The 17,785-nt window shown below is 44.4% G+C and overlaps 1 protein-coding gene across 1 annotated transcript in view; it reads left to right on the top strand.

Annotated features, from left to right (window-relative positions):
• The first annotated feature begins 916 nt into the window (after positions 1-916).
• LOC115126063 (indian hedgehog B protein-like) overlaps positions 917-17,785 on the top strand; it is a 23,762-nt gene continuing 6,893 nt past the window's right edge. The window contains exons 1-2 of the mRNA XM_065016206.1: positions 917-1,863; positions 4,058-4,319. Coding sequence (XP_064872278.1) covers positions 1,564-1,863; positions 4,058-4,319 — 562 coding nt within the window. The 5' untranslated portion in view covers positions 917-1,563. The remainder of the gene's footprint in view (positions 1,864-4,057; positions 4,320-17,785) is intronic.

Genomic DNA, 17,785 nt, shown 5'->3' with positions numbered 1-17,785 from the left:
ATGTCCCAAATGTCTGGAGTCTTAAACTATGTATTTAACCTGTCTCCTCCCCTTCATCTACACTGATTGAAGTGGATTTAACAGGTGACATCAATAAGGGATCATAGCTTTCACCTGGTCAGTCTATGTCAAGGAAAGAGCAGGTGTTCCTAATGTTTTGTCCACTCATGTCAGTGTCTGTTAACCCAAGTCATGTTACACATTTCAAGTGTACAGAATATCTTGGCTACTGTATAACTAGTATTTTCTGAATTATTACAAATTACTAGGCTAGCAGACTATCTTGACTAGTTTAATAAGCACCCATGCAATTAGTTGTCCTGGCCGTGGTTGCCATGCTTACGGTGTGACACGGTACAGCCCAAGGCTGTGTGCATTGTAATGCAGTGACAACCTAGACAGGAGCTGATGGAAGAGATGTCAGGATAAATAGAGGCTCTGTCTATCTCTTAGTGCAATGCATTTGACTGGAGCACTCTGGTCTATAGTAGTGCACTACATAGGCAATAGGGTGCTATAGGGTCCTGGGCTAAAGTAGTGCACTACATAGGGAATAGGGTGCCATAGGTCCCTGGTCTAAAGTAGTGCACTATATAGGGAATAGGGTGCCATAGGGCTCTGGTCTAAAGTAGTGCACTATGTAGGCAATAGGTTGCTATTTGGGGGAGAGACTGTAAGTATGCATTCACTGAAACTGCTAACTCCTCCACACAATGAATTGTCCTCTTTCCAGTCTCGGAGTGATGCATGTTAGCGCCTGACGGGCATACTGAGGTGACAGGATAAGGGGCAGAACCTGTGGTGGTGCCGCGGGTGTAGGGGACGGTGCAGTGGCACTGGCAACCACACTACAGTGACCCGATGGGCGGAGTGGCAGAGCAGGATAGAAGGGCAGGACTGGCAGGGTGCGGTCTCGAGTGGCAACTGATCGCTCGGTTCGCTCAAATTCCCAATTTCAATTGGAAAAGCAAAGCGGAAGTATGTGCCACTGAGAAGGAACCTTTTGGAGTCCGGGACAAACGGACAAGAAGGACACACGCCAGAACCATTAGTGTTCCTCCTCGTTTTGACATTGACAGTTCCTCAGTGGCAAAAGCACAGCACCAAGAAGACAATCTGCAACCACAGGTCACAACAGAAGATCGACTTTGAACCTGTTTGTTTAAGTATGTTGTAAACATACTTTACAACTCCATATCTATTGGGTCCCGACTGGAAGAAAGACGTTACAGTTACGCCGCAGCGTTTGGACAACACCGGACGCGGACGACAGAGACATCGAACTTTTACCCCGCTGCTGGTACCATAAAACGCATTCGGCTAAAATTGTTGTATTTTTTTTTTTGGGGGGGGGCTTTTATGGACAGTTGCTGTGCACAAGTATGATGTCGTGGATTAGACCGATACAATATTAAAGATTCGGTCCTCTATCCCCCCCCCCTCCCTTACCCCGTGGGGGGAACAAGACGTATCCAGAGGGAGAGGGTAGCTTGAGACACCACGGCGACCTGTGCCACCTTACCACTCCGCGTCGGAGTGCCCGGCCCGGCCGGTCTGGGTGGGATGCGTCGCTCCGTGCTTGTGGGCCTCTTCATGGGGTGCACCCTGCTGCTCGCACCTGTAACGGAGGGCTGTGGGCCGGGGAGGGGATATGGCAAGAGACGTCCGCCGAAGAAGCTCACACCCCTCTCTTATAAGCAGTTCAGCCCAAACGTTGCCGAGAAAACACTGGGCGCCAGTGGCAGACATGAAGGCAAAATAACGAGAAATTCAGAACGATTCAAAGAGCTCACTCCCAACTATAACCCTGATATTATATTTAAAGATGAGGAGAATACGGCTGCCGATCGACTTATGACCCAGGTGAGAAGCAGGAATGGGGGTTTAAAACGTCATCTGATGTGTTTTTTTTATCCCACTTTGACAGCGGTAGCAAGGTGACCGGATAGTCACATTAGACACGCTGTTGATCGTTCGTTTTTAGATCTGGTTTGTACTTTGTTAAATGTTTAAAAACTTTTACTTCAAACTTTATTTTTTTCCCCCAGCACTTTCATCTATGTTTTGGTTCAATTGATTTCTGTTGACCGTTCAAAATTAGACTAGCCTACACGTCAATTATGCAATAATAGGCTAGGCTATAACTAGTCTACCTCCTCTAAATGTAGGTTATATTGCAACACTGTAACTAACCTTATTTTAGACTAACTTGTCTCCTGTTTGGGAGCTAAATTAGACTACACATGCAAGTGGACATCAGCAAAATAAATATGGCGCGAATTTATATGAATTGATAACCGGTTTAATTTTTATTGATCATGACATGTTCACATCTATTTCAAAACGTTTGCGAATTAACCCTTCAAATGCTCTTGTTACACATTTTGAACGGAGAGTGAAATTACGCACCTACCATTACGCATGGATTATGTTTGAATAGCTCGCCGGTTTATTTGCAGACTTGTTCAGCGAAACCTCTGATCTCTTCTAAAAAACAAGACCATAAAGAAACACAAGACATATCATGGCAATAGTTATCTGTATTTTATTGGGAGGCAAACATACAGTAGCATAGCACATCGTGTGCAAAGCGAAAACATGTTTATAGTCTACATGTCTACGGCACTTTGACCACTTGTGACAACATCGCCGATCAAATCGAATTGTACTTGTCACGTACACATATTTAGCAGATGTTATTGCGGGTGTAGCGAACAACTCAACAGCCTTTATGTGTTTAGGATATATAGTCTTTGTATTTAGTTGTTTCCCTGAGAGATTTTCATTCATCGTTGTATTACATGTAATGTATATATTTCATTGTGTATAATAGTTTTAATTCATATAAGTTAATTTGTTCTTCCTCTACTATGTAGTGTTTTCTCAAGTCTTTTATGTTGTAATTAGTTCATATTTATGCCTACATGCTTAGTCCTACCAATGCTTACAGGTTTTTGTTCTACATGGTTTTGTTCTGTGTAAATGTTGATTTCTATGCTATCATTTTTCTCTGTCATAACCATCATGTCTGTTTGTTATCATCTGGTTCTTCTGTGGTTCCATGACAACCATTGACTCTTACTCTAATATCCCATTATGTTAGTCATTCCTCTCTCTCTCTCTCTCTTCCCCATCGTTGTTAGTCATCCCTCTCTCTCTCTCTCTCCTCCTCTCTCTCTCTCTCTCTCTCTCTCTCTCTCTCTCTCTCTCTCCTCTCTCTCCCCCAGTGTTGTTAGTCATCCCTTTCTCTCCTCTCTCTCCTCTCTCTTCCCCAGCGTTGTTAGTCATCCCTCTCTCTCCTCTCTCTCCCCCAGTGTTGTTAGTCATCCCTCTCTCTCCTCTCTCTCCTCTCTCTTCCCCAGCGTTGTTAGTCATCCCTCTCTCTCCTCTCTCTCCCCCAGCGTTGTTAGTCATCCCTTTCTCTCCTCTCTCTCCCCCAGCGTTGTTAGTCATCCCTCTCTCTCCTCTCTCTCCCCCAGCGTTGTTAGTCATCCCTCTCTCTCCTCTCTCTTCTCTCTCTCTCTCTCTCCTCTCTCTCCTCTCTCTCCCCCAGCGTTGTTAGTCATTCCTCTCTCTCCTCTCTCTCCCCCAGCGTTGTTAGTCATCCCTTTCTCTCCTCTCTCTCCTCTCTCTTCCCCAGCGTTGTTAGTCATCCCTCTCTCTCCTCTCTCTCCCCCAGCGTTGTTAGTCATCCCTTTCTCTCCTCTCTCTCCTCTCTCTTCCCCAGCGTTGTTAGTCATCCCTCTCTCTCCTCTCTCTCCCCCAGCGTTGTTAGTCATCCCTCTCTCTCCTCTCTCTCCCCCAGCGTTGTTAGTCATCCCTTTCTCTCCTCTCTCTCCTCTCTCTTCCCCAGCGTTGTTAGTCATCCCTCTCTCTCCTCTCTCTCCCCCAGCTTTGTTAGTCATCCCTTTCTCTCCTCTCTCTCCTCTCTCTTCCCCAGCGTTGTTAGTCATCCCTCTCTCTCCTCTCTCTCCCCCAGAGTTGTTAGTCATTCCTCTCTCTCCTCTCTCTCTCCCAGCGTTGTTAGTCATCCCTCTCTCTCCTCTCTCTCCCCCAGCGTTGTAAAGACAAGCTGAACTCCTTGGCCATCTCTGTGATGAACATGTGGCCTGGGGTGACGCTGAGAGTGACAGAAGGATGGGACGAGGACGGGCACCACTCAGAGGACTCCCTCCATTATGAGGGAAGAGCGGTGGACATCACCACGTCTGACCGGGACAGGAACAAGTATGCCATGCTGGCTCGCCTGGCTGTGGAGGCTGGCTTCGACTGGGTCTATTACGAGTCCAAGGCCCACGTGCACTGCAGTGTCAAATCAGGTAGGGTGACGGGATGACACACACAGAACGCAGCCCTGTATCATAGAAGTGAGCCAGCTTGCGTGGCAACATGCAGTACATGTGATTGAAGTCTCAGACTGCTCTGGCTCGTTCAGAGATGGTTTCTGTCTGTTGGTGAGAGACTAGAATTCGTCTAAATGTAGTGGTGATGTTATAACCTTTTTGTTGATTGGGTGACCGTGGTTGTAGAGCCCACTACCACCGTTATAGCCCTTCAGTGTCAGGGGAGGACAGGGGAGGACAGCAGTGTGAACTTTTATTTATTCATTTATTAATTAAAATGTGTTTTTTGGGGGCAGAAATGTCTTCTCTAACATGTGAACCCTCATGTGCCTGAATAACAAACTTGTATGTCATCTGTAAATACGAATACAATTGTTAAATTAAGAGCCTAGTTGGTTAAGCCACAGAAAAAGTTAACGACCTTTCCCCTAGCCATGATTGGCTGAGATAATGAGTGGGCTGGACATGCCGAGAGATGAGTTTGGATTGGTCTGCCATATAACAGGAGTTTGAGCTATTTGAGCTGGTCCGTATGTGTATGTTATCCTGTCTAAAGTATCACGTAGTAAAACTGCATACGTGTTGCTCTCCACTTTCTGGTGGACTGAGTTTTGAAATGAGTTGAATTCGAGTATGATATAGAGAAAACACCTTTCTCCGGATTACATCTTCAAATTAAAGGGCAACCGTGGCATATAGAGAAGATAGTCTAGCTAGTAATATTTTCAGATGTTGGTTAGGTACAGTGCCTGCAGATTCATGCAGGGTAGTAACATCATGAGTTGGGATTATGGTTCATCGATTAGCTAGCTAGCTACATGTCTTGACAAAAGACTCCACTATGCAAGTATCTATTTCAATATAATGTCACTGTGACAACTGTCGATAGACGTTTGTTTTTATTACCAGATTTAAATGTAGATGTTTTCGTCACTGGCCAATACCCCATAATGTCAAATTAAGTTAATTAAAAATGAAAAGCTGAAATGTCTTGAGTCTGTAGGTTCTACCCTACAGAGTGCTGTTGAGGCTATTTTTTAACCTTTATGTAACTTGGCAAGTCAGTTAAGTATAATTTCTTATTTTTCAATGACGGGCTACCCTGACCAAACCCTCCTCTAACCTGGACTATGCTGAGCCAATGACCCCATAAGCAAATTATGTTTTTCGAAAAGGATAAAAAATGAAAAGCTGAAATGTCCTGAGTCAATAAATATTCAAGCCCTTTGTTATGGCAAGCCTGAATACGTTCAGGAGTAAAAATGTGCTTATAAAGTCACATAATAAAGTTGCATGGATTCACAATGTGCACAATAATAGTGTTGAACATCTCTGTGCCCCACACCTACAATTATCTGTAAAGTCCCTCAGTCGAGCACTGAATTTCAAACACGGATTCAACCATAAAGACCAGGGAAGTTTTCAAATGCCTCGCAAAGAAGGGATCCTATTGGTAGACGGGTAAAAATCATTTTAAAAAAGCAGACAATCAATATCCCTCTGAGCACGGTGAAGTTATTAATTACACTATGGATGGTGTATCAATACGCCCAGTCACTACAAAGATACAGGCGTCCTTCCTAACTCAGTTGCCGGAGAGGAAGGAAACCAGTCAGGGATTTCACCATGAGGCCAAAGGTGACTTTAAAACAGTTACAGAGTTTAATGGCTGTGATGGGAGAAAACTGAGGATGGATCAACAACATTGTAGTTACTCCACAAAACTAACCTAATTGACAGAGTGAAAAGAAGTAGAGCATAAAAAATATTCCAATACTGCATCCTGTTTGGCAAACCAATTCACTTTTTTGTCTTATGTGTGGGACAAATCCAATACAACACATTACTGAGTACCACTCTTCATATTTTCAAGCATAGTGGGACTGCATCATGTTATGGGCATGCTTGTAATCGTTAAGGACTCGGGAGTTTTTCAGGATAAAAAATTAACCTAATGGAGCTAAGCACAGGCAAAATCCTAGAGGAAAACCTGGTTCAGTCTGCTTTCCACCAGACACTTGGAGATTAATTCATCTTTCAGCAGGACAATAACTTAAAAGACAAGGCCAAATCTATACTGGCGTGGCCGAGTTACAGTTTTGACTTAAATCTACTTGAAAATCTATGGCAAGACCTGAAAACAGTTGTCTAGCAATGATTCACAACCAATTTGACAGAGCTTGAAGAATTTATAAACGAGTAATGGGCAAATATTGCTCAATTCAGATGTGGAAAGATCTTGGAGACTTACCCAGAAAGACTCAACAACTGTAATCGCTGCCAAAAGGGATTCTAACATGTATTGACTCAAGGGATTGAATACTTATCTAATCAAGATAAGTCTACAAAGTATTGACTCAGTGGTGTAAATACTTATGGAAATTAGAATTGTTTTACATTTCTAAAATGACTAAATATGTTTTCTGTCACTTTGTCATTATGGGATATTGTGTGTAGATGGATGAGAGAAAAACCTATATATAATCAATGTTGAATTCAGGTTGTAACACAACAAAATGGGGCATAAGTCAAGGGGTGTGAATACTAGCTGAAAGCCCTGTAGCTACAAGGGGTTTGAATACTTTCTGAAAGTAGTTTCACAGATCGTCTGATTAATTACATCAGACCACTTTCTGAAAGCCCTGTAGCTTAAAACACAAGGCCAAATCTATACTGGCGTGGCCGAGTTACAGTTTTGACTTAAATCGACTTGAAAATCTATGGCAAGACCTGAAAACAGTTGTCTAGCAAATGATTCACAACCAATTTGACTTTCTGAAAGCTCTGTAGCTACAAGGGGTATGAATACTTTCTGAAAGCCCTGTAGCTACAAGGGGTTTGAATACTTTCTGAAAGCCCTGTAGCTACAAGGGGTATGAATACTTTCTGAAAGCCCTGTAGCTATAAGGGGTGTGAATACTTTCTGAAAGCCCTGTAGCTACAAGGGGTATGAATACTTTCTGAAAGCCATGTAGCTACAAGGGGTATGAATACTTTCTGAAAGCCCTGTAGCTACAAGGGGTTTGAATACTTTCTGAAAACCCTTTAGCTACAAGGGGTACGAATACTTTCTGAAAGCCCTGTAGCTACAAGGGGTATGAATACTTTCTGAAAGCCCTGTCGCTACAAGGGGTTTGAATACTTTCTGAAAGCCCTGTAGCTACAAGGGGTATGAATACTTTCTGAAAGCCCTGTAGCTACAAGGGGTTTGAATACTTTCTGAAAGCCCTGTAGCTACAAGGGGTTTGAATACTTTCTGAAAGCCCTGTAGCTACAAGGGGTATGAATACTATCTGAAAGCCCTGTAGCTACAAGGGGTATGAATACTTTCTGAAAGCCCTGTAGCTACAAGGGGTATGAATACTTTCTGAAAGCCCTGTAGCTACAAGGGGTATGAATACTTTCTGAAAGCCCTGTAGCTACAAGGGGTTTGAATACTTTCTGAAAGCCCTGTAGCTACAAGGGGTTTGAATACTTTCTGAAAGCCCTGTAGCTACAAGGGGTTTGAATACTTTCTGAAAGCCCTGTAGCTACAAGGGGTATGAATACTTTCTGAAAGCCCTGTAGCTACAAGGGGTTTGAATACTTTCTGAAAGCCCTGTAGCTACAAGGGGTATGAATACTTTCTGAAAGCCCTGTATGCCAACAGAGGAGCTCCTTCTATGATGGAACTTTGAATATCTTTGACCTTCCTTGAGTTGGACCAGAGTTAACAACTTCTTAACATAGGACCAGAGATAACAACTTCTTAACATAGGACCAGAGTTAACAACTTCTTAACTGTAGGACCAGAGATAACAACTTCTTAACATAGGACCAGAGTTAACAACTTCTTAACATAGGACCAGAGATAACAACTTCTTAACATAGGACCAGAGATAACAACTTCTTAACATAGGACCAGAGATAACAACTTCTTAACATAGGACCAGAGAATACAACTTCTTAACTGTAGGACCAGAGATAACAACTTCTTAACATAGGACCAGAGTTAACAACTTCTTAACATAGGACCAGAGTTAACAACTTCTTAACTGTAGGACCAGAGTTAACAACTTCTTAACTGTAGGACCAGAGTTAACAACTTCTTAACATAGGACCAGAGTTAACAACTTCTTAACTGTAGGACCAGAGTTAACAACTTCTTAACTGTAGGACCAGAGTTAACAACTTCTTAACTGTAGGACCAGAGATAACAACTTCTTAACTGTAGGATCAGAGATAACAACTTCTTAACTGTAGGACCAGAGATAACAACTTCTTAACATAGGACCAGAGTTAACAACTTCTTAACATAGGACCAGAGATAACAACTTCTTAACATAGGACCAGAGATAACAACTTCTTAACATAGGACCAGAGATAACAACTTCTTAACATAGGACCAGAGATAACTTCTTAACATTGGACCAGAGATAACAACTTCTTAACTGTAGGACCAGAGAATACAACTTCTTAACATAGGACCAGAGAATACAACTTCTTAACATAGAACCAGAGATAACAACTTCTTAACATAGGACCAGAGATAACAACTTCTTAACTGTAGGACCAGAGAATACAACTTCTTAACATAGGACCAGAGATAACAACTTCTTAACATAGGACCAGAGTTAACAACTTCTTAACATAGGACCAGAGATAACAACTTCTTAACATAGGACCAGAGATAACAACTTCTTAACATAGGACCAGAGATAACAACTTCTTAACTGTAGGACCAGAGTTAACAACTTCTTAACATAGGACCAGAGTTAACAACTTCTTAACTGTAGGACCAGAGATAACAACTTCTTAACTGTAGGACCAGAGATATGTTTTTGTTTTTTTGATTGTGTGTGCAGAGCGGCACAATAATTAAAATGAAAACACATCTTGCCTTTTTTTTTTGTAGTTAATTAATCCAATGTTTAACACGACCCAGAGTATGACGCGTCATCCTTCTAACTGTGGATCAAATAGCGATCATTCTGTTCAGCACAAATCAAACCAATACAAATTGTATGTCACATGCGCCGAATGCAACAGGTGAAATGTTTACTTACAAGCCCGTAACCAACAATTCAATTTGAAGAAAAATACTTTTTTTAAAGTTAGATGAAAATACTTTTTAAAAAAAGTAAGAGTTAAGAATAACAAATAATTAAAGAGCAGCAGTAAATAACAATAGCGAGGCGAAATACAGGGTGTTACGGTACAGAGTCAATGTGGAGGCTATATACAGGGTGTTACGGTACAGAGTCAGTGTGGAGGCTATATACAGGGTATTACGGTACAGAGTCAATGTGGAGGCTATATACAGGGTATTACGGTACAGAGTCAATGTGGAGGCTATATACAGGGTGTTACGGTACAGAGTCAATGTGGAGACTATATACAGGGTATTACGGTACAGAGTCAATGTGGAGGCTATATACAGGGTGTTACGGTACAGAGTCAATGTGGAGGCTAAATACAGGGTGTTACTGTACAGAGTCAATGTGGAGGCTATATACAGGGGGTACCGGGTCAGAGTGAATGTGGAGGCTATATACAGGGGGTACTGGTACAGAGTGAATGTGGAGGCTATATACAGGGGGTACCGGTACAGAGTCAATGTGGAGGCTATATACAGGGTGTTACGGTACAGAGTCAATGTGGAGGCTATATACAGGGGGTACCGGTACAGAGTCAATGTGGAGGCTATATACAGGGGGTACCGGTACAGAGTCAATGTGGAGGCTATATACAGGGGTACCGGTACAGAGTCAATGTGGAGACTATATACAGGGGTACCGGTACAGAGTCAATGTGGAGACTATATACAGGGTACCGGTACAGAGTCAATGTGGAGGCTATATACAGGGGGTACCGGTACAGAGTCAATGTGGAGACTATATACAGGGGTACCGGTACAGAGTCAATGTGGAGGTTATATACAGGGGTACCGGTACAGAGTCAATGTGGAGGCTATATACAGGGGTACCGGTACAGAGTCAATGTGGAGGCTATATACAGGGGATACCGGTACAGAGTCAATGTGGAGGCTATATACAGGGGTACCGGTACAGAGTCAATGTGGAGGCTATATACAGGGGTACCGGTACAGAGTCAATGTGGAGGCTATATACAGGGGGTACCGGTACAGAGTCAATGTGGAGGCTATATACAGGGTGTTACAGTACAGAGTCAATTCGGAGGCTATATACAGGGTATTACGGTACAGAGTCTATGTGGAGGCTATATACAGGGTATTACGGTACAGAGTCTATGTGGAGGCTATATACAGGGTATTACGGTACAGAGTCTATGTGGAGGCTATATACAGGGTATTACGGTACAGAGTCAATGTGGAGGCTATATACAGGGGGTACCGGTACAGAGTCAATGTGGAGGCTATATACAGGGGGTACCGTTAGAGTCAATGTGGAGGCTATATACAGGGTGTTACGGTACAGAGTCAATTCGGAGGCTATATACAGGGTGTTACGGTACAGAGTCAATGTGGAGGCTATATACAGGGTATTACAGTACAGAGTCAATGTGGAGGCTATATACAGGGTGTTACGGTACAGAGTCAATTCGGAGGCTATATACAGGGTGTTACGGTACAGAGTCAATTCGGAGGCTATATACAGGGTGTTACGGTACAGAGTCAATGTGGAGGCTATATACAGGGTGTTACGGTACAGAGTCAATGTGGAGGCTATATACAGGGTGTTACGGTACAGAGTCAATGTGGAGGCTATATACAGGGTATTACGGTACAGAGTCAATTCGGAGGCTATATACAGGGTGTTACGGTACAGAGTCAATGTGGAGGCTATATACAGGGTATTACGGTACAGAGTCAATGTGGAGACTATATACAGGGGGTACCGGTACAGAGTCAATGTGGAGGCTATATACAGGGTGTTACGGTACAGAGTCAATGTGGAGACTATATACAGGGTATTACGGTACAGAGTCAATGTGGAGGCTATATACAGGGTATTACGGTACAGAGTCAATGTGGAGACTATATACAGGGTATTACGGTACAGAGTCAATGTGGAGGCTATATACAGGGTGTTACGGTACAGAGTCAATGTGGAGGCTAAATACAGGGTGTTACTGTACAGAGTCAATGTGGAGGCTATATACAGGGGGTACCGGGTCAGAGTGAATGTGGAGGCTATATACAGGGGGTACTGGTACAGAGTGAATGTGGAGGCTATATACAGGGGGTACCGGTACAGAGTCAATGTGGAGGCTATATACAGGGTGTTACGGTACAGAGTCAATGTGGAGGCTATATACAGGGGTACCGGTACAGAGTCAATGTGGAGGCTATATACAGGGTACCGGTACAGAGTCAATGTGGAGGCTATATACAGGGGTACCGGTACAGAGTCAATGTGGAGACTATATACAGGGGTACCGGTACAGAGTCAATGTGGAGACTATATACAGGGGTACCGGTACAGAGTCAATGTGGAGGCTATATACAGGGGTACCGGTACAGAGTCAATGTGGAGACTATATACAGGGGGTACCGGTACAGAGTCAATGTGGAGGTTATATACAGGGGTACCGGTACAGAGTCAATGTGGAGGCTATATACAGGGGTACGGTACAGAGTCAATGTGGAGGCTATATACAGGGTACGGTACAGAGTCAATGTGGAGGCTATATACAGGGTACCGGTACAGAGTGAATGTGGAGGCTATATACAGGGGTACCGGTACAGAGTCAATGTGGAGACTATATACAGGGGTACGGTACAGAGTCAATGTGGAGACTATATACAGGGGTACCGGTACAGAGTCAATGTGGAGACTATATACAGGGGTACCGGTACAGAGTCAATGTGGAGGCTATATACAGGGGGTACCGGTACAGAGTCAATGTGGAGGCTATATACAGGGGGTACCGGTACAGAGTCAATGTGGAGACTATATACAGGGTGTACCGGTACAGAGTCAATGTGGAGACTATATACAGGGTGTACCGGTACAGAGTCAATGTGGAGACTATATACAGGGGGTACCGGTACAGAGTCAATGTGGAGACTATATACAGGGTGTTACGGTACAGAGTCAATGTGGAGGCTATATACAGGGGGTACCGGTACAGGGTCAATGTGGAGGCTATATACAGGGTATTACGGTACAGAGTCAATGTGGAGGCTATATACAGGGTATTACGGTACAGAGTCAATGTGGAGGCTATATACAGGGTGTTACGGTACAGAGTCTATGTGGAGGCTATATACAGGGGGTACCGGTACAGAGTCTATGTGGAGGCTATATACAGGGGGTACCGGTACAGAGTCAATGTGGAGGCTATATACAGGGGGTACCGGTACAGGGTCAATGTGGAGGCTATATACAGGGTATTACGGTACAGAGTCAATGTGGAGGCTATATACAGGGGGTACTGGTACAGAGTCAATGTGGAGGCTATATACAGGGTGTTACAGTACAGAGTCAATTCGGAGGCTATATACAGGGTATTACGGTACAGAGTCTATGTGGAGGCTATATACAGGGTATTACGTTACAGAGTCTATGTGGAGGCTATATACAGGGTATTACGGTACAGAGTCTATGTGGAGGCTATATACAGGGTATTACGGTACAGAGTCAATGTGGAGGCTATATACAGGGGGTACCGGTACAGAGTCAATGTGGAGGCTATATACAGGGGGTACCGTTAGAGTCAATGTGGAGGCTATATACAGGGTGTTACGGTACAGAGTCAATTCGGAGGCTATATACAGGGTGTTACGGTACAGAGTCAATGTGGAGGCTATATACAGGGTATTACAGTACAGAGTCAATGTGGAGGCTATATACAGGGTGTTACGGTACAGAGTCAATTCGGAGGCTATATACAGGGGTGTTACGGTACAGAGTCAATTCGGAGGCTATATACAGGGTGTTACGGTACAGAGTCAATGTGGAGGCTATATACAGGGTGTTACGGTACAGAGTCAATGTGGAGGCTATATACAGGGTGTTACGGTACAGAGTCAATGTGGAGGCTATATACAGGGTATTACGGTACAGAGTCAATTCGGAGGCTATATACAGGGTGTTACGGTACAGAGTCAATGTGGAGACTATATACAGGGGTACGGTACAGAGTCAATGTGGAGGCTATATACAGGGTGTTACGGTACAGAGTCAATGTGGAGACTATATACAGGGTATTACGGTACAGAGTCAATGTGGAGGCTATATACAGGGTATTACGGTACAGAGTCAATGTGGAGACTATATACAGGGTATTACGGTACAGAGTCAATGTGGAGGCTATATACAGGGTGTTACGGTACAGAGTCAATGTGGAGGCTAAATACAGGGTGTTACTGTACAGAGTCAATGTGGAGGCTATATACAGGGGGTACCGGGTCAGAGTGAATGTGGAGGCTATATACAGGGGGTACTGGTACAGAGTGAATGTGGAGGCTATATACAGGGTGTTACGGTACAGAGTCAATGTGGAGGCTATATACAGGGTGTTACGGTACAGAGTCAATGTGGAGGCTATATACAGGGGTACGGTACAGAGTCAATGTGGAGGCTATATACAGGGGTGCGGTACAGAGTCAATGTGGAGCCTATATACAGGGGTACCGGTACAGAGTCAATGTGGAGACTATATACAGGGGTACGGTACAGAGTCAATGTGGAGACTATATACAGGAGGTACCGGTACAGAGTCAATGTGGAGGCTATATACAGGGGTACCGGTACAGAGTCAATGTGGAGACTATATACAGGGGTACGGTACAGAGTCAATGTGGAGGTTATATACAGGGGTACCGGTACAGAGTCAATGTGGAGGCTACAGGGGTACGGTACAGAGTCAATGTGGAGGCTATATACAGGGGTACGGTACAGAGTCAATGTGGAGACTATATACAGGGGGTACCGGTACAGAGTCAATGTGGAGGTTATATACAGGGGTACCGGTACAGAGTCAATGTGGAGGCTATATACAGGGGTACCGGTACAGAGTCAATGTGGAGGCTATATACAGGGGTACCGGTACAGAGTCAATGTGGAGGCTATATACAGGGGGTACCGGTACAGAGTCAATGTGGAGGCTATATACAGGGGTACCGGTACAGAGTCAATGTGGAGACTATATACAGGGTATTACGGTACAGAGTCAATGTGGAGACTATATACAGGGGTACCGGTACAGAGTCAATGTGGAGACTATATACAGGGGTACCGGTACAGAGTCAATGTGGAGGCTATATACAGGGTACGGTACAGAGTCAATGTGGAGGCTATATACAGGGGTACGGTACAGAGTCAATGTGGAGACTATATACAGGGTGTACGGTACAGAGTCAATGTGGAGACTATATACAGGGTGTGGTACAGAGTCAATGTGGAGACTATATACAGGGGGTACCGGTACAGAGTCAATGTGGAGACTATATACAGGGTGTTACGGTACAGAGTCAATGTGGAGGCTATATACAGGGGGTACCGGTACAGGGTCAATGTGGAGGCTATATACAGGGTATTACGGTACAGAGTCAATGTGGAGGCTATATACAGGGTATTACGGTACAGAGTCAATGTGGAGGCTATATACAGGGTGTTACGGTACAGAGTCTATGTGGAGGCTATATACAGGGGGTACCGGTACAGAGTCTATGTGGAGGCTATATACAGGGGGTACCGGTACAGAGTCAATGTGGAGGCTATATACAGGGGGTACCGGTACAGGGTCAATGTGGAGGCTATATACAGGGTATTACGGTACAGAGTCAATGTGGAGGCTATATACAGGGGGTACTGGTACAGAGTCAATGTGGAGGCTATATACAGGGTGTTACAGTACAGAGTCAATTCGGAGGCTATATACAGGGTATTACGGTACAGAGTCTATGTGGAGGCTATATACAGGGTATTACGTTACAGAGTCTATGTGGAGGCTATATACAGGGTATTACGGTACAGAGTCTATGTGGAGGCTATATACAGGGTATTACGGTACAGAGTCAATGTGGAGGCTATATACAGGGGGTACCGGTACAGAGTCAATGTGGAGGCTATATACAGGGGGTACCGTTAGAGTCAATGTGGAGGCTATATACAGGGTGTTACGGTACAGAGTCAATTCGGAGGCTATATACAGGGTGTTACGGTACAGAGTCAATGTGGAGGCTATATACAGGGTATTACAGTACAGAGTCAATGTGGAGGCTATATACAGGGTGTTACGGTACAGAGTCAATTCGGAGGCTATATACAGGGTGTTACGGTACAGAGTCAATTCGGAGGCTATATACAGGGTGTTACGGTACAGAGTCAATGTGGAGGCTATATACAGGGTGTTACGGTACAGAGTCAATGTGGAGGCTATATACAGGGTGTTACGGTACAGAGTCAATGTGGAGGCTATATACAGGGTATTACGGTACAGAGTCAATTCGGAGGCTATATACAGGGTGTTACGGTACAGAGTCAATGTGGAGACTATATACAGGGGGTACCGGTACAGAGTCAATGTGGAGGCTATATACAGGGTGTTACGGTACAGAGTCAATGTGGAGACTATATACAGGGTATTACGGTACAGAGTCAATGTGGAGGCTATATACAGGGTATTACGGTACAGAGTCAATGTGGAGACTATATACAGGGTATTACGGTACAGAGTCAATGTGGAGGCTATATACAGGGTGTTACGGTACAGAGTCAATGTGGAGGCTAAATACAGGGTGTTACTGTACAGAGTCAATGTGGAGGCTATATACAGGGGGTACCGGGTCAGAGTGAATGTGGAGGCTATATACAGGGGGTACTGGTACAGAGTGAATGTGGAGGCTATATACAGGGTGTTACGGTACAGAGTCAATGTGGAGGCTATATACAGGGTGTTACGGTACAGAGTCAATGTGGAGGCTATATACAGGGGGTACCGGTACAGAGTCAATGTGGAGGCTATATACAGGGGGTACCGGTACAGAGTCAATGTGGAGCCTATATACAGGGGGTACCGGTACAGAGTCAATGTGGAGACTATATACAGGGGGTACCGGTACAGAGTCAATGTGGAGACTATATACAGGAGGTACCGGTACAGAGTCAATGTGGAGGCTATATACAGGGGGTACCGGTACAGAGTCAATGTGGAGACTATATACAGGGGGTACCGGTACAGAGTCAATGTGGAGGTTATATACAGGGGGTACCGGTACAGAGTCAATGTGGAGGCTATATACAGGGGGTACCGGTACAGAGTCAATGTGGAGGCTATATACAGGGGGTACCGGTACAGAGTCAATGTGGAGGCTATATACAGGGGGTACCGGTACAGAGTCAATGTGGAGACTATATACAGGGGTACCGGTACAGAGTCAATGTGGAGACTATATACAGGGGGTACCGGTACAGAGTCAATGTGGAGACTATATACAGGGGTACCGGTACAGAGTCAATGTGGAGGCTATATACAGGGGTACCGGTACAGAGTCAATGTGGAGGCTATATACAGGGGTACCGGTACAGAGTCAATGTGGAGACTATATACAGGGTGTACCGGTACAGAGTCAATGTGGAGACTATATACAGGTGTGCAGTACAGAGTCAATGTGGAGACTATATACAGGGTACCGGTACAGAGTCAATGTGGAGACTATATACAGGGTGTTACGGTACAGAGTCAATGTGGAGGCTATATACAGGGGTACCGGTACAGGGTCAATGTGGAGGCTATATACAGGTATTACGGTACAGAGTCAATGTGGAGGCTATATACAGGGTATTACGGTACAGAGTCAATGTGGAGGCTATATACAGGGTGTTACGGTACAGAGTCTATGTGGAGGCTATATACAGGGGGTGCCGGTACAGAGTCTATGTGGAGGCTATATACAGGGGGTACCGGTACAGAGTCAATGTGGAGGCTATATACAGGGGGTACCGGTACAGGGTCAATGTGGAGGCTATATACAGGGTATTACGGTACAGAGTCAATGTGGAGGCTATATACAGGGTATTACGGTACAGAGTCAATGTGGAGACTATATACAGGGTATTACGGTACAGAGTCAATGTGGAGGCTATATACAGGGTATTACGGTACAGAGTCAATGTGGAGACTATATACAGGGTGTTACGGTACAGAGTCAATGTGGAGGCTATATACAGGGTGTTACGGTACAGAGTCAATGTGGAGACTATATACAGGGTATTACGGTACAGAGTCAATGTGGAGGCTATATACAGGGTATTACGGTACAGAGTCAATGTGGAGACTATATACAGGGTATTACGGTACAGAGTCAATGTGGAGGCTATATACAGGGTATTACGGTACAGAGTCAATGTGGAGACTATATACAGGGTGTTACGGTACAGAGTCAATGTGGAGGCTATATACAGGGTGTTACGGTACAGAGTCAATGTGGAGACTATATATACAGGGTATTACGGTACAGAGTCTATGTGGAG

Source organism: Oncorhynchus nerka, linkage group LG3, assembly GCF_034236695.1.
Source record: "Oncorhynchus nerka isolate Pitt River linkage group LG3, Oner_Uvic_2.0, whole genome shotgun sequence".
NCBI classification, from domain to species: Eukaryota; Metazoa; Chordata; class Actinopteri; order Salmoniformes; family Salmonidae; genus Oncorhynchus; species Oncorhynchus nerka.
The sequence above is the reverse complement of the archived record's forward strand: the minus strand, read 5'-3'. Positions and strand labels throughout refer to the sequence as shown.